Source organism: Emys orbicularis, chromosome 9 (genome assembly GCF_028017835.1).
Source record: "Emys orbicularis isolate rEmyOrb1 chromosome 9, rEmyOrb1.hap1, whole genome shotgun sequence".
Taxonomy (NCBI): Eukaryota; Metazoa; Chordata; order Testudines; family Emydidae; genus Emys; species Emys orbicularis.
This window is the reverse complement of record NC_088691.1, coordinates 3,185,528-3,212,164: the sequence shown is the minus strand read 5'-3', so window position 1 is coordinate 3,212,164 and position 26,637 is coordinate 3,185,528. Positions and strand designations below refer to the sequence as shown.

The 26,637-nt window shown below is 43.5% G+C and overlaps 1 protein-coding gene across 1 annotated transcript; it reads right to left on the bottom strand.

The window, feature by feature from the left end:
- Nucleotides 1-232: 232 nt before the first annotated feature.
- On the bottom strand, nt 233-26,637 carry IL13RA1 (interleukin 13 receptor subunit alpha 1). Its single transcript, XM_065411466.1, has 10 exons — nt 26,544-26,637; nt 14,158-14,315; nt 11,982-12,117; nt 9,749-9,869; nt 7,444-7,625; nt 5,511-5,662; nt 3,664-3,799; nt 3,183-3,279; nt 2,099-2,183; nt 233-569 (listed from the first exon to the last, which is right to left on the bottom strand). The coding sequence occupies exons 1-10, from the start codon at nt 26,635-26,637 to the stop codon at nt 423-425; spliced, it is 1,308 nt and encodes a 435-aa protein (XP_065267538.1). The 3' UTR covers nt 233-422.

The window sequence follows — 26,637 nt, the reverse complement described above, 5'->3', positions numbered from 1 at the left end:
TATGTTCCAGCAGTGACAAGCCGTAAACAAGTTGTTTATTGTTTTACTTCTCACCAAACTGAGCAAGGTGCTTCACAGAAGAACCAGTTCTTGCTTCAAACCGCCTACAGTCCAAATGTGAGGCGTGAGCAGAAGTAAGAAAGGCAAGTAGTCAGAAGAGCTGGGCTTAGGCAGGAGGAGGGGCACTGCGGTGGGGCCAGTCGCATGGTTTATGTACATGCACATCGTGGTGGCTCTGGATAGCATTTTTAGCAGAGATGGAAGGTGGCAACGGTCAACATTTTATCTTGCGAGTGTCACCAGAGAGGTGAGTTTTCAGCAGGGGTTTGCTGAATGGAATGTGGGTGTCTGCCTTGCAGACCAGTCACTGTCAATATTCAGAAATCCTCTGAGGTAAACAAAGAGCAACAAGGAAGTCTTCCTCACAAGGCTTTCACTTGTAAAGCAGGTCTTTCTCGGCCCTCATGTTCAGGGGTGGAGCTCTCTGGATTCTCTATCCAAACTAAAGAGGAGATTTCCTCTTCCATAGCTGGCTTATTGACGTTCAAAAAGTCATCCCCCGGACCGCCCTGAAAGAGAATACAATACATTATTTTACAGAAGATCTTCAGTGTCCTCAGGGCTCGGTCTCTCTTTTAGCTGGCAGTAACAGTCAGTTTTACAGGGTATAGAGCGTACAGTTCAGAGGCAGTTCAGGACCAAGAGCATGTCCTACGGAGGGGTGTGTGGGGGCATAGCTGCTCCTCCTAGGAAAGCGACGGGGCCTCGGTTGGTGCCAAGGGTTGGCCAGAGTCTCAGGAGAGCTCCCCCTGCCGCAGCTGCTTATCTGAGAGGGGCAGGCATGCGAGCGGGACATTCCAGATGTCAGGACTGGGCCCCACAACGCTGCCAAGCTGCACATGGGGTGTGTTCCCCATTCTCCCCATGGACATTGAGCTCATACAGGTGGGAGGCTGTTGTTGCTGGGATCAGATAGGGAAGAAGGCGGCAGGGGAATAGTAGTAGGGAGGAATATTGCAGTAGTTCTAACCTGCTGGAACTAGAACCACCATTAGAAGAGCCTCAGTGATCACTGGATGCTGCAGTCTGGACTCAGGGGGAGCTGGCGTAGAGCCTGAATGTAGCCTTCCACATTGGGCTGAGTTACAACGGGAGTATCTAGCCTGCCCCTCACCATGGGGAGTGGGGCTTCTTGGGTTCACGCTGCCCAAACTCCCTCCCACTTGAGAAGCTGCAGGAGGAAGAAGCTCTCTCCTCTACTTGATCCTGTCTTTTCTGTAGAGAGTCATCTGAAACCCCTTGGGAGCCAGAGCCCACCAGACTTCCCTCAGTGGAAGCTGTTCAGCCCAAGGTGTCCTAGTCCTAAAAGGGCTCCAGGAAGAGATACCCTTAATCGTTCTTTAGTCCTCTATAAAGCTGTCAAGGACAGTATATTTTCCAGATGCAGAAGATAGAAACAATTCACTGTGGTGAGCCAACAGCTGCTCTATAAACTGGGAATGGCCTCACCAGAAAGGTTCGATGAGCTGTCTCCAACTGCTGGCAGGAAGGAACTACCAGCTGTGTCTGGATTGGCCCAGAGATTTGAGGAGAGAAAAAAGGATTTAAACACAATTAAATGTAGCATAACCAGGATAACAATCACAAAGGTGACAAGTGCCTGTGACTTCACAGTAGCACATAATTACCCCCATACACCAATTCATGGTGGGGGTCTGTAGGGCTCCTCAAGACTGGGAGATTGGAATGTCCCTGAAAAGCAGATTAATTGGGTTGCAAAGAGAACCATTTCATGGAACTGGAAGAGAAAGTGCAAGCTTTGTTGAATAGCATAATGGCATTTAGTAAACTAGTGAGTCAGAAAAAGTTTACACTGCTTAAGAAAAACTTAACTGAGGACATAAAACTCTTGGTTTTAGACTGTACTTGTTTTTGTATAATTCTCATTGTCTTAAATACTTGGTCTATGTATAGTGTAAAATTCTCTTTAAAATTCTTTTAGATTATGTAAAGGCAAAATACTAATATAGGAGGTGGGACTGTAGAGACGTCTTCGAATTCTGAGAGATCACTTGACAGCCAACAGGCTGATACTAACCTGGAAATCCTCAATTTGCTCTCCAAACATGCGTTTAATAATTTTTCTAGGGTCAGGAATTTGTGGATAAATTAGTATCTTGAGCCTTTAGAACAGAGAAATAAAAGTGTTAGATGAAAACAATTTATTAACCAAAGGAAGAACATTTCAAAGTTGCATTTAGGATGTTATGGTGAAAGTCAGCTGGACTCTGTCTTCTCTGACCATTTTTTGTCCTCACAGACCATGCCCCGTTCTCTCCACCTCCACTCCCAACAACGAATGGAAAAGGAGTTGTACATACAGGCCCAATTTTGTCTTTGGATATCTCTGAGCAACTCCCACAGAAGTCAATGGGAGCTGCAAGTGTGCAACTAATGTATATGCAACCACTGAGTGAGAGGAACTGCCTTTTTCTTAGGTAGATAAACTACACAGCGTTAGTGCAACCAGAACATATTTGTTCCATAAAAAAACCTCAACTCAAACTCAACTCTAGAGCTCCGATTGGCACCTCCATATTAATTATGTATGCAGAGGTATAAAGGGAAGATAACCATTGTCAAAAATCTACATACTACACATGAAAGGTAAACTAAAGCAGAGACGGACTGCAATGTAACTCAAACAGGGGTGGCCAACCTGTGGCTCCGGAGCCATATGCGGCTCTTCAGAAGTTAATATGCGGCTCCTTGTATAGGCACCGACTCCGGGGCTGGAGCTACAGGTGCCAACTTTCCAATGTGCCGGGGGGTGCTCACTGCTCAACCCCTGGCTCTGCCCTCACTCCATCCCTTCCTGACCCCAACCCTGAGCCTGCCATGCCCTCGCTCCTCCCCCTTTCCCCCAGAGCCTCCTGCACGCCAGGAAACAGCTGATCGGGAGGTGCGGGGAGAGATGGGGAGGCGCTGATCGGTGGGGTTGCCGGTGGGTGGCAGGCGCTGGCAGCATGGGGGAGCTGATGGGGGGCTGCTGACGTATTACTGTGGCTCTTTGGCAATATACATTGGTAAATTCTGGCTCCTTCTCAGGCTCAGGTTGGCCACTCCTGCTGTAAAAGTCAGTCAGTAACAGATTTTAATATAAAAGCGGTATAGATATTTACCTTTTCAGGTACACTAGTAGAATTATAGTAGCTACTGCTACTGTTAATGGAATAGTGAGTATTAAAACAATATAGAATGTGAAGTCTGTGTTTTTACCTGGAAAACAAAACAAAAAATCCCAAAGGATTTAGAAAGTGAAGTGCTTCAGGAATAATGAAAACAATGTTTAATGCAGCGCTTCTTTTCTGGCTACATGATAGACTCCTAAGAACATTCAACTTACAAATGCTTTTGTAAGCAATGAAAGTGACCACTAACTTTTCAAAATGTGACAGATGAAAAGCAACAGCTATGAAAATTCATGTAGTAAAGCTAACTATCTTCAAAGAGAGGGTTAAGAAGGAACTTGGTCATAGCTATAAGTACCTCACAGGAAGAAAGAATCTGACAAATCTAGCAGACGAAAGCATAAGAGGTCTAATGGCTAGAAGTTGAAGTTAAAAAAAAATTCAGATCAGTTCAAAGACAGATTGTTCTTACCAATGCTCTTCTCCTCACTCCAGTCACTCCAGTGACTGCTGCTGTAACATGTTGTTTCAAGCCTTGCTCTCACTTTGACGATGTACACAGTGTTAGGATGAACACTGGAAAACTGAGCTTTAGTGAGCTCTTTAACCTTAGAATAAAGAAATGAAAGATATTTACTGTTTTCTTGTATCAGATACATGACATTTACAAACTTGGTTTCATTGTGTAGCTTTAATATCATCAGACTGAATGTTTTGACTGAAGCCCCATTTGACTTTTGTATTTTTGAACTCCATAAAATAAAAGGGGTAAAAGATAAGGAATTTAGATTTTCACAGTATGTGTTGGCCTTTAACTAAACAATGATCCAAACTGCCGAAGCAAGGTCATTCAGAAATCAAGGTTCAAACGAGCTGACCCCAGTGTTTCTGCTACAACACTTAGCCTCAAAGATTAAACCGAGGCTGAATGGCCTGGAGTGGTGGTCTACAAGCTCCTCCAAATACCTGCATGAGTTCTACTGCCTTCCCCTCCATCTATCAGGAGGGCAGAATTGCGGCTCAAGCTTTCCCTACACCGGAGTCTGCCCCTATCCCTGTGAGAAGTGAAATGCCTGAGAACCTTCATGTTTATTCTGAGCCCAAAGGACCAATTTCTCCGGGGAAGTTTGATAACATGCAGTTTGGGCATTTGTCCTATCTCAGCGGTTCTCAAACCGTGGGTCAGGACCCCAAAGGGGGTTGCCAGGACTGGTATTAGAGTTGCTGGGGCCCCACGGCCCGGGACTGAAGCTGAAGCCCGAGGGCTTCAGCCCAGGGTGGCAGGGCTCAGGCTTTGACTTGCATCCTGGCTGAGGCTCAGGTAGGTTACAGGCCTACTGCCTGCGGCTGAAGCCCTTGGCCCCCAACCCTGGGGCAGTGAGGCTTGGGCTTTGTCCCCCCCCACCCCCCGGCTCAGGCTTCAGTCCCCATTCTGGGGTCGTGTAGTAATTTTTGTGGTCAGAAGGAGGTCGCGGTACAATGAAGTTTGAGAACCGCATCTATTTCTCTCATTTTTCCTATGGGAGAAATAAAGGGAGGACTGAACAAATTCATCTAGTGCCTTTTTTGGTGTGTGGACCACTCAGTTTTGTTTATAACTTATTGTGTACACAGTCCTCAGGAAAGGACTCTTGCTTTGCCAAGTTATAAAGCAGTGAAACTAGTATCTAGCATACTAAGCTGTTTTTCTTACTGATTTAATGGCACACCTAGTTGGGTTACTCAGATATAGGCATGCACAAGCAAGTCCACATCCACACATTGATATAAGTGCAGTTGTATTGCTTTCCATGTGTGATTATTTCCCCCTTTCCCTTACCCTCAAATCTCCTTGCTTACTACATGCACAGAACCACAAATCAGCATGTTCCTTTTCTTTGTGATAATCAAAGTCGTGAAACCAAAGTAGATGAATATGAGGCTCTGACTGGGAGACAGACAGACCATAGGGTAACGTAGTTGTGCTGTATGTTTCTGAGGAGCTATTGCCCCGTTCAGACGTGTCCCTGTTTTGCAGAGTACATTACATATATATCACTGATATGGTAAATGGGTAGCTAAGGCGAGAGACTCAGAAAACTGGCATTAGTTTCAATGCATGGTCATATTACTGAACCTCATTTCGTGAGAGGAAAACCAGTTATGTCCACATATGCAGTTTCAAGTAAGTTAATAAACCTACACATTTCTGCTCTGCATGCAATTATAGTTCTTCAATGGCAACACTTGAGTTGCTATTAACAGTTTGAAGAAGATATTAAAAAAACCACACACGACAAATTTCAGTTCCATTGTAAATAATTAATGAAAAAAAGTTACATCACGTGGCGGAATGGAGTCCGATTTGCTGTCTTTAAGTTCTACTTGGTAAAGTAAGCAATGTGCTGGAAAGGTGCCTGGCTTTTGCCATTCTAAATGTATTTCATCTTTGATCATTGATACTGCTACAATCCTTGGAGGTCCGGGTTTTACTGAAATAGAAAAAAATCCAAATTTTTGAACTAAGTTTATTTTGACATTTATAATATGATTAAAGTACATACCAGTTAAAAAGAGTCACTACATATAGCAGTACAAGGCATAATGCCCACACAGCAATTAGGACATTGAAAAGTGAGGGAAGAGCTTGACAGATTCAATATCAGGATAGGGTGACCAGATGTCCCAATTTTATAGGGAGAGTCAAAGTGTTCCAGGCTTTGTCTTATGTAGGCACCTATTACCCCTAACCTTGCCCCGATTTTTCACACTTTGCTGTCTGGTCACCCATTATCAGGATCAACAATACTTCTGATGAATTCCCAAATCAAATCTCATGAAAAGTAAGTAGCAGATAAGATGCAATCATTAGTCATATTGTCTGGAGCATAGAGCAGAAGTTCCATTTACATGGCAGCATTTGCTAACATGTCAAAGATAAGTCAACCACTAAAATGATGCTTTCATTTTTAGGAAATCTGAACATGACTGTGAGATGGCAGGCTCAAAAATGGCGTAAGTTAAACTACTCAGTAATGTCACGTCCTGGTATTTCAAAATACAGTGTAATTTCTCACACCAGGAAGTCAAACTAATGAGAATATTCTGCCAAGAAGCAACATGCTGAATGAGCTCGTTTGCCTTGCAATAGGATATAGCCTCTCAAAAACTAGTCATCACACCACAAAGAACTATGATTAGCCCCAGAGTTTCAACACTAGAGAGTGTGGCCTAAGATACACCAAAGAGTGCCCTTTATTTGTCAAAAATAATTGTCTGCTTTACAATAAAATTTACAGGACGCTGTGAACAAATCCTAGGCCCCTGACAATTTTCAAATGCCACAGACTGGCAAGAAGGTTGAAAGACCAGGATCCTTAAGGACAAGGGGCTGTGTAGTTTAGGTGAATGATAACACACACAAGGGGAAAAATACCCTAAAATTTCCCACTATTACTGCAAAAATTTGGTACCTGCAATGAGTCTCAAATTGCAAGTGGATAGCTGATCAGATGCATCTGCTGTTCTCACTAAGTGCCGGTGACTCATACCCAGGGGAATCCAAAATTTTGGATTCAAGATGGAAGAGAATGGATTTAAATGGCTCCAATGCTATCCGGTTCCAATCTCCTATCCCCAACTCCCAGAAGACCTGACACATCTAGGGCAGTGGTTCTCAAAGCTGGTCCGCCACTTGTTCAGGGAAAGCCCCCGGCGGGCCGGGGCGGTTTGTTTACCTGCCACGTCCGCAGGTTCGGCCGATCGCGGCTCCCACTGGCCGCGGTTCACCGCTTCAGGCCAACGGGGGCTGCGGGAAGCGGCACGGGCCGAGGGATGTGCTGGCCGCCCTTCCCGCAGCCCCCATTGGCCTGGAGCAGCGAACCGTGGCCAGTGGGAGCCGCGATCGGCTGAACACGCAGGGAATACAGTGGGACCATTCCTGTAGATGAAGGGCCAGATCTTTGGCTAGTGTAAAGTGATTTAGTGCTGAGTTTCATCCAGAGGCATCACTGATGCAATTTAATCTTGATAAGATGATCAGCCTATTACAAGAGAATCTTGTGTGTTCATGCACAATTTATGAATGTTACATAATGTTCTTATTAGAATAAATACAGATATGTATCCTGGGTGTATTCTTATCAGGTTAAGCCAGCTGTTCTTTTTTGCACTGAACGATACAAGATCAAAACAAATTCCATTCCCTTTTCTTTGACTGATATTTAAACCTAACACTCTTTGCAAAATTACATAATCTACCCTTTAAACCTACCAATTGTTGTTGGATTTTTGTTTGCACAGACAGGCCTAATTTCATCCGAGTTGTCGCTGATCAAAATACTGATAGTTGGATACCCATTTGTGGAATTTGGGATTGAAAGACTGAAATTACATCCAAAGTTATCTCCATAGATATAATTCTGGCACTGCTGGTGATTTCCCAGGCCCTCATACCTACAAGAATAAAATGTAAACATACTATGTTTTAACTTCAAATGCCAGGGCAATGATGGTCACATTTGCTTTTAAACCGGCTTTACAAGATTGTCAAAGTGGGCATTGCACGAAGGTTGGGTTACAGGAATAAGAGACGGGATTAGACTGAATAAACACTGTGTCATTTCACTCATACTTCAAGGAACACCAAAGCATGAAAATACTGATTTTTCTGTACAAAGCTGCAGCAAAACAGAAGCAAGTCTTGGGCCCTTTAACTCAAATCATTACAGACAACTCTGCTACCTCTATCCTATATTTTAAATGTTTTAAAAAAATATTTATTCAAAATAGTCTGTTCCCGAATGGCAAACATCCCCAGGGAAAAAGAATTCCACCTCCGATTGATTCCTTTTGACATTCCCGCATCCCGAAAAGGGAAGTTAGTCCACTCTATGATGGGAAGTAGCTAGTCCTACTCCTGTAATTTACTAGCCGGTATAGAGCAGAGGTCTCTAAGCTTTCTCAGTCGCAACCCCCTTACTTCTAATATTATCTGCCCATGCCCCCCGGAGCCGTGGTCAGGAACAGAGACTGTGGTCAGGGCCTGGGAGCGGGGCAGGTCTGGAGCCCAAGGGCAGGGTTGGGGCTGGGCAGAGCTGGGTGCCGCTCCCTTCCCCACCCCCTGGGGGCTGGCCTGGGCCCTGCTGTGCCCCCCCAAATGTTCCTATGCACCCCCTTAAGAGGACAGGCCCCACAGTTTGGGGACCACTGTTATAGTCACCCAGTGTTTGCCTAATCCAGTCAAGAGTCCCTCCCACAACACCCACTCTACTAATTACCCACCTTCCCCAGCTGCCCAAGAGACTTGCCGCCACCCACACACCTTCCTCCTCCTTGTTTCCCCACCTTACCCTCTGGAAGCAATCACAGCAGGCTCCTCCACAGGAGCTGGGGTTCTGCTGCTGTAAATGCCTTCCCTGCCTCCGGCACCACAACAGGAGTGCAGTTTCTGTTTCCCATGCATATGAGGTGGGGAAGCTGTGGCAGTCTCTCACATATGTACCTTCAGCCCCCCACGCCGTCCCACCCCACACTATCCACCTCCCTGTTGAGTGCCTACCACCTTCAACCACCCCTGAATTTTCAAGAAAACTAGAGTACAAAGATATATTAATACTGTACTCCTTCCTTCCAGCTGGACTCTATTCCAGGTAATCACCACTCTGGACTGGTGTGAATTTGTTGCCAGCTAATGGCAACAACCTAGGCAGCTGAAAGGCCTTATATTCACATTCATCCATTATCCCAACATGGGTTGTGCAGGAAAGAATTGCGGGAGAGGGATGTCAAGTGCTACCCCAAGAAGGTTCAAAGTCCCCTAGAAATTTAAATTCTTTTTTCCAATCAGGCCCAGGGCTAGGTTACCATTGCTACATGTAAGAAGGGGTTGAGGTGAATAGTTTTGGACAGTGAAAAGGTCATTTCTCCCTGTGTTTAGCTAAACAAGTACCACAAACATCCTGGTATTTGCTCTCCAAAAACATTTGCAGAAAACTTAGTACTCTTAGTATCTACCATTGGAGTGAGAAAGATGACATTTTTTATGGAGTCAACAGAAAGTAAGATGTAATGTAAATTTAAAACTGAAAAAAACTTTGAAAGCTTTCAAAAATCTCTCTTTACATCTCTGCAGAAGCTAATGCAGTCTAAAATTTCAGGAAAGACATCGATATCGGGGAGTGTGCACTGGTTAGTGTAAATAAATATCTGTGCCAAATTCTTCCTCTCTCCACAACTCTGTTGTCTTGCAACAGAAGACTATTTATGGAAGACAGCTGGCAAGTGAGCTGGAGATGTTAAGGTGGCATCCTACTCCAGAACTTCCAGGAACAAATCAGTTTCTTAAAGATGGAAGATAAAACCAACAGATAAGATTTTTTTCAAATGAGTTTCTGGGGCAGGCCAAATGCTTCATATAAGCAAATCAGCTCCCAAAGAGCCAGCATGCTAGATGGGACTCTCAGTTATAGTCTCTATATTAGAGCTTTGGGATCCTTCAAGGCAGTGGGTAATAAAAAAAAGTCAGAGGTATACTGAGTACTTTTAAAGCAGGGGGAAAAAAGTCAATCAATACAAACCAGTAGTACAGAGTGTAGTTGGCACTAGCACTTGCGTTCCGTCCAGGGAGCCACGTACAGATCATGTACTCTAAGTCGTACCAAGTGCAATTTATGCCAACAGCAGCAGTGCCGGCAGCACCTGGAATGCAAATTTAAGGACTTCTTAGAAAGATTTGTTTCTACCAGTAAGTGCCTTTCTTTCCCAAATACCAGAGCGCCCTCCCTCTGTTTAGTGACTATCTTAGCAGTTGCCATCGTTCACCTTCCACTATCCCGCCCGAAAGGCAGAGTGCGGGCTTCTCAGACTACAGTGAATGCCTTCATTAGTCAGCAAGTGACAGTCACTCACTTGGACAGCACGGCCTGCCTGAACCTGTGCAAGGCTCCCTCTAAACACAAGTGACCCAGAAAAGCCTGAACTGTTGCTTTCATTGAATCTGAACTAGTCCGAACAATAATTTTACATATAGAATGAGATGGTGAAACAGGAAGTAGTATTCCAATAAAATGCAGGTGCTTTAGAACTAGTTAAAATTCTTGGCAGTTAAAGGAATATTGTTGCAAAGCCATGAACAGCTGCTGCCATTAGAAACCATCAATGCTTACCCATGGTTACTGGGATATTATAGTTATTTTCATGTACTTTGAATATGGAAATAACTGGCTCTAAAATACTATTCACTGGCAACATGAGTCAAAGTCGAGTTTTAATCATGACTAGTGTACCTCTAAGATACCGCTACTGTGTTCAAAACACTAGGAACCAAGTGACAGAATGGTAAAAACAAACAATTCCATAGCCACCATGAGTTGGGATGTTAACGGGATATCCCATGGTGGGTAGAGCAGCTATAGAATCAGGTTCTTCATATTTAATGTCATGTCACACACACGCAAAGTGGCAAAATTGCATAGGTTGAAGAGTTTCTTTTTTTAAATTTAATTTCTTCATTTCCTTCCATCCTGTGCTGTCTCACACTGCATTAACTGATTACAGCTTAGAGAAGAAATAAGTATATCTGGTAACGCCACAATAATCCTCAGGCACTGCACATACATGTTACTTCCATACAGAGCCCAGCTTCCAACTGGTGCCACGCCTGGAAACTCACTTCTGCTCCTGAACTTGTTTCTTCTGCGGCAGCGACTACTTGAGGGTTTATTACAGGAAAATTAAAATTGTGCTTAGATACGAAGGTGACAGATGCCTGTGCAGAGAGCTTTTTAAAAACAAAAGTCTGTTTAGCCCACTCAGTCCCACTGCTGTGGTGCATCGGAACAGTCCTTAGACCAAAGGATACACAGTACTCCTAGGACACTGAATCCCTTTCATCAATGAAAGCTTCCAGGTCTCAGTGTCTCGCTGCAACTTTACTTTTCTTTGCAGGTAACCTGCCAGCAGCAGTCACCTGCTTTTTTTGCTTCCATTACTGTCACTTGCTTTCCTGCTCACTTCTCCCTGTAGCTCTCTCTACTCCCAAGCTACTGGACTCTGCCCTGTGGCCTGTTACTTATCAGTCCTCCGTACACCTGTCTCATCCCTGACATTACCCAGAAAATGTGTTTCCCTTAGCCATTCTCCCCTGGCCCAATCACCTATATTCTCCTCGTTTTTTAAAAGATGAATTCAGAGATGAGAAGTTTAAAAATCAAATTTGTTAGCAGGGCACACAGGGTAGTTTCACCATTATAGAGGCGCACACACTTTAAGAACCAAACATGTGACAATTATTTCCCACTTGTATGCAGTATTGTTGTACCTGTGTTGGTCCCAGGATATTAGTGAGACAAGGAGGTGAGGGAATATAGTTTATTGGACCCACTTCTGTTGGTGAGAGAGACAAGCTTTCAAGTAAAGCTTGTGTAAACCTGAAAGCTTGTTTCTCTCACCAACAGAAGTGGTTCCAATAAAAGATATTCCCTCCCCCACCTTGTCCCTCTAATTTGCTATCTTACTTACCTGCCAGGATTGGCGTTCAGGATTTTCTGTTTCTCCTGTAAGAGCTAATAATATAAACCACAAACAATCCTGAACTAAGGTCCTGGCAGGTGAGACAGTGTACAGTTTACTTTTAAAGTGTATTGGGATGTGCAAAGATACAGACACTTTCAGTTAATTTAAGATTTTAACAGAGTTTTATTTTTCTTAAGATTCAGCTTTCTTGTACTACATCCCAGAAAGCAAGATGATGTGTATTTAGTCAGATATAAAGAAGACAACATGTTCAAGGCTAGGTTTTAGAGTGGGTACCTTTTGGTGGAGTAAAAATCTCCACCCAGTTGCTTGGTTCACTTGTATTATCAGATTTGCATTCACTTCTCACTCTGAAATGAACCTCCTCATTCAAGGATACATCTTCCTCACGAAAAAGTTTCTTAGTCCATTCCTAAATTTAAAGAAAAAGAAAACTTTTAAATGCCCAAATATCTTAAACACAACTACAAGGAAACCATAGTTAATGTAAAAACATATCAGAACAAATAAAAAGGCTCACAGCCAGTTCTAGAACTAAAGGAACAACGAGGATTCTTAAAAATCCAAACCAAAAGCAATGAACAGCCATTCAGCAAAAACAAAAGGTGATGATCTCTTGGCAGGCATACTCAAACATATCATTCAAGAAGAGAGTCTCTTAGTCTAAATCCAATTCCCCGTGGACATGGACTTACTGGCAACCTACAGAGATCCAGAATGGAGTATGGAGGAGACTTTTCTTCCTACAGGCAGTCTTCCAGATCTAATAAGGCAAAGTCAGGAAGTTTACACTGCCTCTGTCTAAATAGAGGACTTAAAAAAATATAGGGATGTCAATCCAGCACCTTTCACCACTCCATAGTCACACAAAACATTAACAGAAGAAAAAGCATTTCAAGCCCATGTCAGAGCAACAACAGTAAAAAATGTGCATATAAGCAAACAATCATTGAACAGGTAGGGAGCCAAACAGCCGTTAACATTCCAAATACAGCAGATCAGAATGCAAAAACTGCAGCCACAAAACAAACTTATGAATGGCTTTCCCTTAAAAGGACCAGGAGATCCTGCATTTTGCAGGAAGAATACAGCAGTCACAGTTGGGATGGTGCTGTAAACATCAGGCCTTATGGCCACAATAGTGTTCAGTAATCACAGAGTGTCTCCATGAGGCATCCTCTCAGGACCTGGAGGACTTGCATCACATCAAGTTTGACTGCATCCAAGACACAATGACTTGGGGGCAGTTCAGGAAAAAAGTAAAGTTTGTTAAAATTTGGAAGTTTATGACTATCTAAACTAGGTTGACCACAGATATCTCTCTTCTGGACTGGGAGCCCACTTTGAGGGGTTCAAAGTCAGGGTATAGGGCCCTTGCAGGAAACTCAGTTTTGCGTAGCTTGAAGATGAAGACAGTGTGGTATGTATTAGTTAAAGCAGTGGTTCTCAAAGCAGGTCCGCTGCTTGTTCAGGGAAAGCCCCTGTCGGGCTGGGCCGGTTTGTTTACCAGCCGCGTCCGCAGGTTCGGCCAATCGCAGCTCCCACTGGCCGCGGTTCGCCGCTCCAGGCCAATGGGGGCTGTGGGAACCGGCGCCGGCCGAGGGATGTGCTGGCCGCCGCTTCCCGCAGCCCCCATTGGCCTGGAGCGGCGAACCGCGGCCAGTGGGAGCTGCGATTGGCCGAACCTGCGGACGCGGCAGGTAAACAAACCGGCCCGGCCTGCCAGGGGCTTTCCCTGAACAAGCGGCGGACCAGCTTTGAGAACCACTGGGTTAAAGTACCTTTAAAATGAATACTTAATATAATGGAAACATGAGTCTTTTCTATTATGCTGTTTGTGAATTATCACTAAGTCCCCTGCTCAAGAACGAGGCTGGCTGCTGCTTTTGAGTGCTGAATATTCCACAACCCGTCATGACATCATAACGGCAGCAGGTGAGATTTTTTTCAGACCAAAACCCCCCCCTCCTCTCCCCCAGACCACAAAGTGCATACTTGGGTCAACCAAAATATTTTATAATTGTGTTGATTTCACCAAATTATTTCAGTGAAAAAGACTCCAAAAAGTCAATATGTTATTTTGAATAATAAAAAAAAGTAACATTTTCAAATTAAACTTTTCATTTCAAAATTTACTTCCATTTTATTAAAAAAGGTAAAAATCCATCAATAATTTTTTTAAATTGTTTTGTCGAAATTTGTGTTTGCTTGTTTCTGGTCAACTCAAGATGATTTTTACCCCCTTGTTTGGCCACCAAACCTAAACTAATTATTTGCACAGCCCTGCACACGACCCCCCAAGTATATAAATCCATTATAAGTGTATAACATCTGAGAACAGTTACAGGCAATTTTATTTCCTTTCATTGTAAGAATAAACATTTACTGGAACATTGTGGAATTCAAAGAGCTGGGGGGGGGGGGGAGGGGGAGGGGAAAAGGGGAAACATACTCGGTTATCTTGTGGGATGCCATTAATCAAAATTTCACTGCAGTATTTTAGATCACAGTCACTGCTAATGCCCTCTGCAGGATTCCAAGTCCATTTCAGTTTACAGAGCTGGCCAAATGAATAATGCAGGTTGGATGGAGGTGGGAGAACTTTTCTTCCTATAAAAGCAAAGGGAAAAGTTTTAAATAAATATTTCATGGGTGCTGTAAGTAATTTAATTAGTGCTGGCCAAAAATTTTCCATCAAGACTATTTCAACAGAAATTTCATTTTAATTAAATGAAATTTTCCACCGAAAGCCAACAGTTTTCTTGAAAAAGAACCCACCCTTTCTGGCCAAAAAATGAAAATCAAGTTTTCAGCTGGAAACTTTCACATTTTGACCCCTCACCCCTCAAAAAATAAAGGCCTTGGAAAATGAAAATTAAAGCTGGTCAGAAAATGTTTTAAGTTTCATGTAATGAAGCTGAAATCCTAACAGGTTTATATTACAATGATTTAAAATTTAATCTGCTTCAGTTTCACAACTCTACTTAAATAAAGAATAAATAAATAAAACCCAGTATATGTTTGTATTTATTTTTAAACAGTCCTTTGATAAAAAATCCTGCCTTTACAATGGTTCAGACCTGACTGTAAAGCAACACAACTGAAATATTTGCCCAATCAATGCTTCCTCTTACTTCCCCAAATCATACACAAGTCTGAAGTTGAGGGGGTAGGGAGTGAGGTGTCACACAAGCCTGACTGATTGGGTGGGCAGGTGCACACAAAACCTTCTTCATCAGGAACTACATTTTTTGGTCAGATTTTATTCAGCATCAGCAAAGGGTTTACAGATGGCTGCTGATGCGAGAGTTTCTGCCCAGCGTCTGACAGATGAACTATTCTCTGTGATCACCTCATATGTCTGCCCATCCCACATCCAGACACCTAATTAAGAACATAAGAACAGCCCTACTGGGTCAGACCAAAGGTCCATCTAGCCCAGTATCCTGTCTTCCGACAGTGGCCAGTGCCAGGTGCCCCAGAGGGAATGAACAGAACAGGGAATCACCAAGTGATCCATCCCCTGTCACCCATTCCCAGCTTCAGGCAAACAGAGGCTAGGGACACCATTCCTGCCCATCCTGGCTAATAGCCATTGATGGACCGATCCTCCATGAATTTATCTAGTTCTTTTTTGAACCCTGTTATGGTCTTGGCCTTCACAACACCCTCTGGCAAGGAGTTCCACGGGTTGACTATGCGTTGTGTGAAGAAATACTTCCTTTTATTTGTTTTAAACCTGCTGTCTATTAATTAAACAAAAAACAGGCAATTACACAAAGTCTTCATTGTGACACGATTATGGTTGCTACAAACCCACATGCCTAACAAGTCTACAAAAGCAAAGAAACAAAAGTTACGCTACCTATACGCTCTACTCCTTCATCTACTACCACCATATACCACAGCCCAGACAAAGCTACCTTAATTCTACCCCTTAGAGATGCTAGTCTATCATCACCTCTTTTAAATGCTCTTCTACAAACAACGCTTTGCCAAATCACTGTCTCCCAACATAACCAACTGCTACACCAAACATTCACAATTACTAGTATGGGACAAAGTAATCTGGGAAAGCGTTGTGTGCACAAAGGCAAAAGGGGAGACAAAGTTAAGGCTGCAGTGTGTGGCATACAGTAGTTATGGTAACAAGGGGTGCGACTGTAGGTGGAGACGCAGAGAATGTGTCCTGGCAGGTGGCTTAAGTTTTTATTTGGGGGCTTTTGTGAGTTTGTAGCAACCCTAACTGCTTCAGAACAAAGGTGTGTGTGTTAACAGATACCGATTTTGCGTTTAGAGGCATAATCTAGTTTTTTTTATTTAAAAGAATTAGACTTTCAAACTACAACCTTTGGGGTAGATTGTGGCTTGGACTTTACATACACCTAAGTGAGTGAGAGGGCATTAAAAACTTTCCCTTCCATGGATTAACCTGATCTTTAACTCAAGTTCACAATAGGCAGGACCAGGATGCGATAAGCAGTAATAGGGTAGTATCACACTACTCCCCCTCAGAAGAACAGTGACTCAAAGGTCTCTCCTGGAACGAAGCAGCTTACACACCTCTGGACTGTGAGTGTGCACAGGCACAGTCTAATCCTGAATAACTACTCTCGCAGCCAAAAGAATACATGGGGAGGGAAGAAAGGAAGCAAGGACCAAGAGGAGAAAACCAAGTTCATCAAGAAAAATGGCTTGGTAGGAAGGTAAAAAGCACAAACTATGCCAGACTCCCATTCTCTAGAGTTACCAACCAAAGGGCTCCTGATTCTCAAGGGGCAGGGAGGTCTTTTTGTTTAAGGCTACTGTTTATTATATCTAATGGAACAGGCGCTAAAAAGGGCCAAATGAGATTGGTTTCTGCATGGGAGTTAGCCCTCATGATGTCCGCTGTATAAGCAATACCACCATCAAGAGGGCTCACTGGGGAGAGACAAACTGGTATAATTAGGGCCCTACTAAATTCATGGTCCATTCTTGTCAATTTCACAGCCATAGGATTTGAAAATTGGTAAATTTCATGTTTTCAGATGTTTAAATCTGAAATTTCACAGTATTGTAACCATGGGGGTCCTGACCCAAAAAGGGGTTGTGGTGGTGGTGGGGGGGGGTTGCAAAACTGCTGTAAGGGGGCCAAGGGGTTGCCACCCTCACTTCTGTGCTGCCTTCAGACCTGGCCTCAGAAGGCAGCATCCACAGAGCTTCCCGCAGCTGCAGGAGGTTCCCAGAGGCGAAGGTGGTTCTGATCTCCCCCGTGCTGCTAAGAGCGTCCCAGCCAGGGCCTCCTACCTGCTAGTCCCAGCCAGGCTGGGGAGGGACAGGACTTGTCCTTCCCCATCATGGCCATTCTCCGGGGGAAATCAGACCCACCTCTGGGTGCCTCCCCCTGCTGCAGGAAGCTCCTGGTCTGGGCAGCAGACCTGGAGGTTCCTGCAGCAGGGGAAGGCAGTTGACAGTGGGTCTGATCTCCGCCTCAAGAGTGTCTGTATAGGGGAAGGACTAATCCTGTCCCTTCCCAACCCAGCCGGGACTCGCAGCTAGGAGCCCCTAGCTGGGATGCTCCCAGCAGCACAAGGATCAGATTTCATGGAGAAGGGCTTATTTCATGGTCTCTGACACATTTTTCACAACTGTGAAATTGGTATGGCCCCAATCATAATCAACTGTCAGCCCTGATAGCCCTCTGTTCATCTGAGACTGGCACTGGACAGGAGTGCATGAACGGCCACCACAAAAGGATGTTGCAAAGTCAGTTGTGGCAGTCAGCAGGTGTAGGTGTTTTCTTCTGAATGTGGGCAGATCTTCTTGCAAGAAGTTTGTATTGCTTATTTGCACTTATTGGAACCACTGCCAGCTTTGTGTGCAAAAGGTAGTTTTCATAATCCTGCATGCAGTTTTAAAAGTAAAGGCATCTTGCCGAAGTTTCAGGGGAGCTATATAAGCCAACACATATAAATTAGATGTTAATGTGTGCCTAAAACAACCACTAATGATACAGGTGACTGTATTCAGCTCTAAATGAATGAGATATATATGCTGACTTCTGCCCCAAACTGCTGCACAATATTCTGCTGGATTGAATACCAGCACCAAGACAAGTATCAGGGGGTAGCCGTGTTAGTCTGTATCTACAAAAACAACAAGGAGTCTGGTGGCACCTTAAAGACTAACAGATTTATTTAGGCATAAGCTTTCGTGGGTAAAAAAGGTTTGTAAAAAACATTTGCCTCTGCCCCAGGAGGTTTCTGCTAGCTTCTGGAGCAAGGCAGTGTGGCAAATGATCTTTTTCTTTAAGTACTCTAGATGGGACTAGTATGTTAAAGTGCAATGCAGTCTGACCCCTAAATAAGTGTCAACTGGCTGGAGAGGGAGTGGGTGATCCTCACCACAGACTGCAAGGGGTTGATTAGTCAGGTGATTGTTCAGCTGGAAGGTCGTGGCTGCCATCTTAGACTCATTTACTGGAAGTCTCCGCTGACCAAGGGAAGTGGCCAGAGCATGTGGGTCCTGGCTGAGTGACCCTTCGATATTATGTAGAGCAGTGGTTCCCAAACTGGGGTTTGTGAACCCTTGGGGGTTCATGAAATGTATCAGGGGGTTCTCAGAAAAAAATTCTGTAATTGCAGACAGAGCTGTCCCTGGCAGCCGGAGCCCCGTGACCACGACTTCCTGTCAGAACAAGTTTAAGCTTTGTTGTAGTCATGCATTGTTTGCCAGGACTGCTCAAGACTAGAATACTTGTGGGAGGAACTCTTTATTTGAGTTGGCTTCTTAAATACCTTCATGTTGTTTCACATCTGATACTCCTTGATGAAACATGCAGGAGGCTTAATCCAAGTGATATGAGCTACAGAAGTGAAATCTTGGAAAAGTGGTGCTGTTTTCATAATGTAATAAAATTAATAATGTAATGATAAATAATAATGTAATAATAAATAGTGTGTAATAAGCAGGGTGGATTTGATTTAAGTCACTAGTCAGGAAGACTCGATTTAATCATGGATTTCTACATAAAAGTGCATTCTTGTTGGTTGTTATAACCTTAATACATATTCTTCACAACTCCGAGATAGATGTAGGTTTCATTTTTAGAAGGTACACACTATACATTTTTAAACCGTGATTCATTTTGAAAACTTTTCAGATTAGTTTTCAGCTATCTCAGAAAATGAATGATTGTTTGGTTATTTCATTTACCAAAGGTAATTGAAGCAGATATTTATGAAGTCATTGGGAAGTGAACTATCTCCAATTCAACAGGTTAGTCATTAATATTTGGAGGATTTCTTGCCATGCTGTACTAGGGAGGAAAACATCACCAGACAGACATTTAAATGGTTTATTTAACTAAAACGACAATGTTATGTATTCTGGATTTTTTTCTTCAACAGCAAACATATACTATTTTAACAAAACAAGCATATGAATTTTGAATTTAGTTAAACATTCAAGTTTTTTAAAATCGGGTTTGTTTTCGTTAAAATTATTTTTAACTAAAATAGTTAAATGAAATATTAAAAAAAATTAAATCAACTATGTCTGCTAGGTCAACATGAGAAACTTAAAATATTGGCTTTTGCAGCTAACTCCGTCATTTTCACCTTCATTTTCCTGTTTGTTCATAAGCTTGTTTTTCTTTTCCAGATTTCCTGCTTTTTCAGGTCCCAAACAATTTCTCAATTTGGAATGAATTAGTCCAAAGGAAGAAAATATTCTTTCTACACCGGCAGAAGAAGCTACTGCTGTTAAAAGTGAGATTATCACTTCAACAGTCTCTGAATCCAAGTGCTTAAGTGACTTCCACCAGTTCAATGGTGTGACTTTCTTTAAAATAGGGTTACCATACGTCCGGATTTTCCTGGACATGTCCGGCTTTTTGGGACTCAAATCCCCGTCCGGGGGGAAATCCCAAAAAGCCGAACATGTCCGGGAAAATCCAGCGCCGCTCGGTGCTGGGCCAGGGCCGGGGACCGGCGGTGCGGGCGGCCGGGGGGGCCAGGCGGCCAGGGGGCCGACGGTGCCGGGGGCCGGCGGTGCTGGGTGGCCGGGGGCCGGGCCGGGGCTGGGGCCGGCGGTGCTGGGCGGCCGGGGCCGGCGGTGCTGGGCGGCCGGGAGTGCGCTGGGCCGGGGGTGCTAGGCCGGGGCCGCGCTGGGCCGCGGGCTGGGGCCGGGCCGGGGGCCAGCGGTACTGGCCCGGAGGTGCTCGGCCGGGGGCGCTCGGCCGGGGGCTGGCCCGGGGCCGGCACCCCAGGGCCCGAGCCGAGCCAGGCTGGAGACGCTGGAGCCGGGGCTGGGGCCGGCCGCCGGAGGGGGCCAGACTGGGCCGCGCCTCCTCCCTCCACCCCCCCAGCTTACCTGCTGCCTGCTTCAGGCTTCCCGCGAATCAAATGTTCGCGGGAAGCAGGGGAGGGGGCGGAGTTGGGGTGGGGACTTTGGGGAAGGGGTGGAGTTGGGGCGGGGACTTTGGGGAAGGGGTGGAGTTGGGGCGGGGGCATGGGCGGGGCTCGGGGCGGGGCCGGGGCCCCGTGGAGTGTCCTCTTTTTGGATACTCAAAATATGGTAACCCTACTTTAAAACATCAGCAGCAAACATATATTTCTTGAATTTATTATATATTTCTTATTCCCAAACCAGGTCTCTTTTACAGCCTGCTGCCATTATAGGGTTTTCCCTTCTAGTGAGAGAATGGTATGGTAGATCTCAAGTCAATGAAGGCTACACTCAGGAAGACTTCAAGACTTCTGGAATATGCTGCTCAAACAGTTTCACTTTTGTTTCTACGGCCTGTCCCTCCCTTCTCACATTTATCTCCAGACTTCTTCTCCTTGTCCAGATCTATTCCGCCCCCAACTATCTTCTATTCATTTAACTTTTTGAAACTTTGCACTTTTAGAGAGAGGTAAGGGAGTGACTCCGTGTACACAAATTTGCAGAGGGACAATAGGGTTGAGGTCTGTTATTTCTCACCTCTCTATATTTATTTATTTAAAAACATTTTTGCTGTTAACAAGCATGTTATCTCTGGAGACACAAATCCACAGTTTGAGAACTGCAAAATTAAGCATCTCTCATAGTATCTTCTAGACTGAGCACTGAGTCCCATTGGGTAGATAGAAAGATTAACCTAAATAATCTATACAGAAGCCCCTGGAACCTCATCAGATTGGGTCCCCAATCCATGAACTATTGGAACTCATTTACAAAACTTTTCTTAAACATTACATGAATACATTGTCTCATACTATAGAATTAGAATTTATAATCCCTATTCCATAATGAGATATCTGAGTTATAATGTATCTTAATTAAAACTATCTTTAGATAGGTTTTTTTCCACAAAAAGCATTTGATCAAAAAAATCCAATTTAAATAAAAAAAATCATGATTTTTATCCACCCTGGTAATAAGCATGTCATAAAAAACCCAAATTATTTCCAAGATCACTGCTTCTATAATTTATGCTCAGGTAAGGGAGAAAATCCCTGGAAATATTCATTTTTCGGAGGGGGTTTGCGAGATTTGATATTTTCGGGAAAGGGGTTTGTGGGTTGTTAAAGTTTGGAACCATTGATGTAGAGTTATCCATGTCAGCAAGACAGATAGCTTCCGCATATATATATATACACACTTATCCAACCTCAGCCAGTTTGCTTATAAATGTATCTAGTTCTGCTTGAAAGACCTCCCACCAAGCTTTCTGAAAATTCCACCAGGCCTTCTGTAAACTGTTTGTTGTTCAGATCTGCATGCCTGTGGTGGTCAAAGAAAGCAGATGCTGAGATTTCAGAAAAGCTTCAAGTACTTTCTGCTCTTTGACCACTGGAGGCAGTTGCCTGGAAGATGAAAAGGTGATGTTGGGTGAAGAGCCTGTAGCCCATCTCCTACTGTGAAAGCTGGGGGGTTGCCTTGGGTCATAGAGGAGTTATAGGTCAGTGACTGATGCCCACTCCATTAGATTCTCTCCATCTGTGGTAACCCCAACAGACCTGATGGGAACTGAAGTCACCACAGTAAATGGAAAGACCTGGAAAGGTGGGTGGAGTAGAGATTGGCCAGTTAGCTGATGGAGGCTTGTAGATAATTAGTGCAAACTCATTCACCTTGATTGCCTGCGATGGCATTTGGACCAGATGTTAATACTGTGACAGAGGACAGCTCTTCTCTAACATAAGATGTCATCCCATACTGACTGCAATGGTGATGAGCCACGACAGCGTAGCCTGGAACTGAAACTTGCACATCAGTGGTAGAGTGCATCTCCTGAAGCAAGATTACACGTGCTTCGAAGTTTGTATGTAGGTGGAGTTTGTAACTTTGCTGTTGCTGTATTTCAATATCGAGGGGATATCATCTTGAGCGCTAGGGTTTGCCGTGCTGGCCCTGAAAGGGGCCCCATTGGAAAATGGCTCTTTCAGGCGGATTGTTGCTTAAAATGTGAGCCTGTTCCACATTTTGTTTGCTTTCTTTTCCCTTTGCACTGCTTAGGGGGGATGCCACAAGAAGGTAGCAGACATGCCCTGTTGGGCCCTATTCTGAAAACATTCACTACTGAGTGTGATCTCACTAAATCAATTAGTAGTCCTAGTTAAGTCTTTCGATATGACTTTCTACATTAGTATCACATCTTGAAGTATTTGCAGAATTAATCCCCTAACTAACTGCAACCAGCACAGAAGGCATAAAATGTTTTTTGTGGGGCACCCCAAGGGGTCTTTAAAAAATTCCAAGCTAAGAACTTTAATAGACATTCTTTTTAAAATTCTACAGCTTTCCTTTTAATAAAGCTTAATTTTAGATATTTTAGGTTCACACACAACTATTTCACACTGCATGAAGCTGAAATTGTGTTTGCAAGATATAAACCTTGAATAAGTATTATTAGCATAACAAATTTAACCTAATAAACTTCAAAAGTAATTTTCAGGTCTCATACTTTTATGTCAGCCTCTGGGGGGGGGGAAATGGCTTAGATGTAAAAAGCATGTATAGAATACACCTTCAGTGATTACTGAAGTCCCCCTCAATACTTTTATTATTAAAATATCAGACAGACAGTGGTTTGAACAGCAATTACCACAATCTTTTCAGCTTTCATGAATTTGGACCTATTCCACGTAAAGCATAGTTAAATTCTGATGCAAAATACTTGCATTAATAGTCAAAAAATTCTAAGTTACATTTGTATGTGCATTTAATTTCTGGTAAAAGCTGAGTAGTATATGTTCCTTTCCCAAAATCTGGGTGCTAGTTTGGGATCAGGTATGGTTAGGGCAGTCGGGGGAAGGACACAGGGATGGGTGACAGCTTTATGATCAAACACTGTAATTGGGCAAGCAAACACGTTCCTCTCGAATACTAGTATGGTTTGGAAGCTTCCATTTTGGAGCCACATCTCAGGACATGTGATGGGTGCAAGATTGTTTAGAACCGCAGAGGAATTGGATAACACAGCAGGATGGTTTACTTAATAGAAACCTCTGCTTTTGAATTCAGTCCCATTGTGATGTTTTATTTCTGCATCATCCCCATTACCATCCTCAGTTTGATATGCAGATCAGCTATAGCTGAAAGGATCTAAATTATAAAATACAAATAAATACATGCCTGGGATCTCCATCCCTTTTTCATGGCCTTTCTTTCCCTATAGCTCTCTCTGGCTAAACACCATAATACAAAGTAAAAGTAATCACAATCTCTGCAAAACAGTCTGTTTCTACTCACATTTTTCTTCATTTAGCAACTTAATGATTCAATGTGATTTTACTTCACTCCACACTAAAGTGTTAACAATCAAGTAGAAAATAACCAACCTGATTAGATATAAATACATACTATTAAATAGAAAATTGGGTGCCAACTATATGTATTTTAATATTAGTTCCAGGAACCAATCCCTGTAGCAAACCTCGTTGCCTACTCTGTCCCCATATCTACTCTAGCGACCCAACCACATCAGAGGACCCAACCACATCAGCCACACCATCAGGGGCTCATTCACCTGCATATCTACTAATGTTATATATGCCATCATGTGCCAGCAGTGCCCCTCTGCCATGTATACTGGCCAAACCAGACAGCCCCTACGTAAAAGGACATCAGGAATGGTAACATACAAAAGCCAGTAGGAGAACACTTCAATCTCCCTGGACATTCTACTACAGATTTAAAAGTAGCTATACTTGAACAAAAAAACTTCAGAAACAGACTTCAAAGAGAAACAGCAGAACTAAAATTCATTTGCAAACTTAACACCATTAATTTGGGCTTGAATAGGGACTGGGAGTGGCTGGCTCATTACAGAAGCAGCTTTGCCTCTCCTGGATTGACACCTCCTCATCTATTATTGGGAGTGGACTACATCCACCCTGATCGAATTGGCCCGGTCAACGCTGGTTCTTCACTTACGAGGTAACTCCCATCTCTTCATGTGTCATTATATAACACCTGCATCTATAATTTTCACTCCATGCATCTGAAGAAGTGAGGTTTTTTACCCATGAAAGCTTATGCCCAAGTAAATCTGTTAGTCTTTAAGGAGCCACCGGACTCCTTGATGATAACATTAAGATATCTAATTTAAAGAAATTACTATAGCTTTAGAAAGTTTGATGGATAATATTAGATGAGCTGGTAATGGCAGCCCAACAGTAATTATGAAAGTGAAAGAAGAAGTAGATCAAAGATAGTACTTATCAATAATCGTGAGGGGATTCCAACTTTCTCTTAAGGAGAACAATACATTACATTTAAAAATATATATATAATTATTCATTATTTCCACTCTTCCAGGGGTGTGCACAATGATTTAGTGACAATTAAAATGGCACTCTTTTGAGCTGAAAAACTTTACAATAATAGGAAAAGAAAATCAATGGCTCAGTTCAAAGACCAAGATTTTTTCATTTCAGAAACCTGAAAAGAGAAGTATTTTATTTTTGCCCAAGATATATCATCAGTAAGACCTCCGGGAAGATTAACTGTAGAAGGGATTGATTCACTGATGTACTCTTGTTTCCAATACTTAACTCCCCAATATCAGAAATACCACCATTTATACAAAATACAAATTTTATTAAATATTGAACCTCTGCCCTTCACCAAAGTTATCCTTCTCTAACATCTGAGGCTTTAATGACTTCAGCTGGGTTCCACCTTGGCGTACAGGTCTGTATTTACAAGCAATTTACAGAACTCAGATGAGTTAGTATAGAAAATAATCTAGGTATAAGGCTAACATCCCACACAGAAGATGAGAACTAATTAAGTTTTTTAGAACTAAATTATATGATGAAATTTACTCCTGAATGTTATTCCTTTGTACTTACCACAAACACACACACACACACTTTTCAGATTGTTAATAAGAACAAGAAAAAAATTCTGATGGAAAAGCAAACACAGGGAACATCACTGGGATCAAATGTAGCCTCTACATACATTTAAGCATGTGGTCTTTTGAATCAGTATTTACAGTCATCCTATGAAAACAGGGAATCCTTTAAAATTTAGATCATTTAATTTTCATTTAAATTTTCAGTCACATTATATTAACAACGTTTTTCCACTGAATTTCTTTAGTTAAAGGGACAGTCAACATGAAATTCTAGACACTTTAAAAAAATCCCCCAATGAGAGGTAGATTCAGACACTTGTTCTCAAATCTTTCTTTGCTGATTTTGTGGGTTTACAGATGTATTTTCCTATTTATTTGAAAAAACTAAAAAAAAAAAAAAAAAAAGCTTGTTTCCTCTGTCACTGTGTGAGCCCCTCTGCTTCTGAAAAAGCAATGGGAAACTGACTCTACAGAAAGTAGTATCAAATGCACAAAGTAAAGAACAGGGTGCTGAATACGCAGTTTTCAAATGCACAACTGATGAAAGTTTTTTTCTTTAATTCTTTCAATTTTAGTAACCTTTGATGCTACTTGCAAGAGAAGCAGGTATGACATTTTTAGAAAAGTATGATTTTATTTTAAGGTGGTTGTGGCTGCAGCCACAGGAATTTGAGATACAATTTAAAGCCACCAGATATGTTAGGGGTCTTTTCAAATGCCATCATAAAGGAAGGACGATCAGAATCTTAAATTTCTCCTCACTACTTTATGATCTAGGAAGCAGTGGGTCTGAAGTCCTAATGTGGATTGCACATCACTTTCAAAATTTGCACGATCTCTAGGCAGTTTAGGCTGAAAAGTCAAAGTTATTTGAACGGAAGGTGCAATCTAATGATCATCACACATTGAGAGAAATACAGTGACTAATCCTGCAAACAGCAACTACCTCCTGTCTTTACAAAGGGTTGTACAGGAGCAAAAATACTTGCGATAGTAAACGTTTGCAGGACCACAGTGACCACACACTTGGAGTTGGCGGGATTAAGGGATTAGGAACGGGTGGCCAGGTGGTAAAATCTGTATTTATTTTAAAAGAGGGAGAATTATGGCCCTGATCCTGCTCCTGGGCGCGCGCTTGCCTTGGTTGTCTGCCCTGGGAATAACCCCCCTGCGCTAGGAGGGATCAGTCCTGGTGTAAATCTTTGCCGCAGCCCTGAAGCAACCGAGGTGCCGCGTTAAAGAGCCGTGCGGGGGAAACACCCGCACACCGGGCCCGGGAGCGGGCAGGTCTCCGCAGGGGCGAGCCCGGGAGCAGGTTAAACATTAACAGCGGGGACCAGCGAGCTGCCGCCCCGGCAGGGGGTCAGCGGGCCCCTCGCCCCGCTCGCCCCACACCCCAGCTGCCCCCTCGCCCGCCGTGTTTCCCCCCGGCCCCGGCCGCAGGAGCCAAGTGCTCAGCGCCCCTCCAGCCGAGCCCGGCTCCCCCACTCCCCCCGGCCCCGCACCTGCTGGCCGCCCGTCGGGCTCCGCGGCCCCGGCCGCGAGGCAGAGCGTCAGGGCGAGGAAGAGCCGGGCTCCGGCGGGGACAGCAGCGCCCAT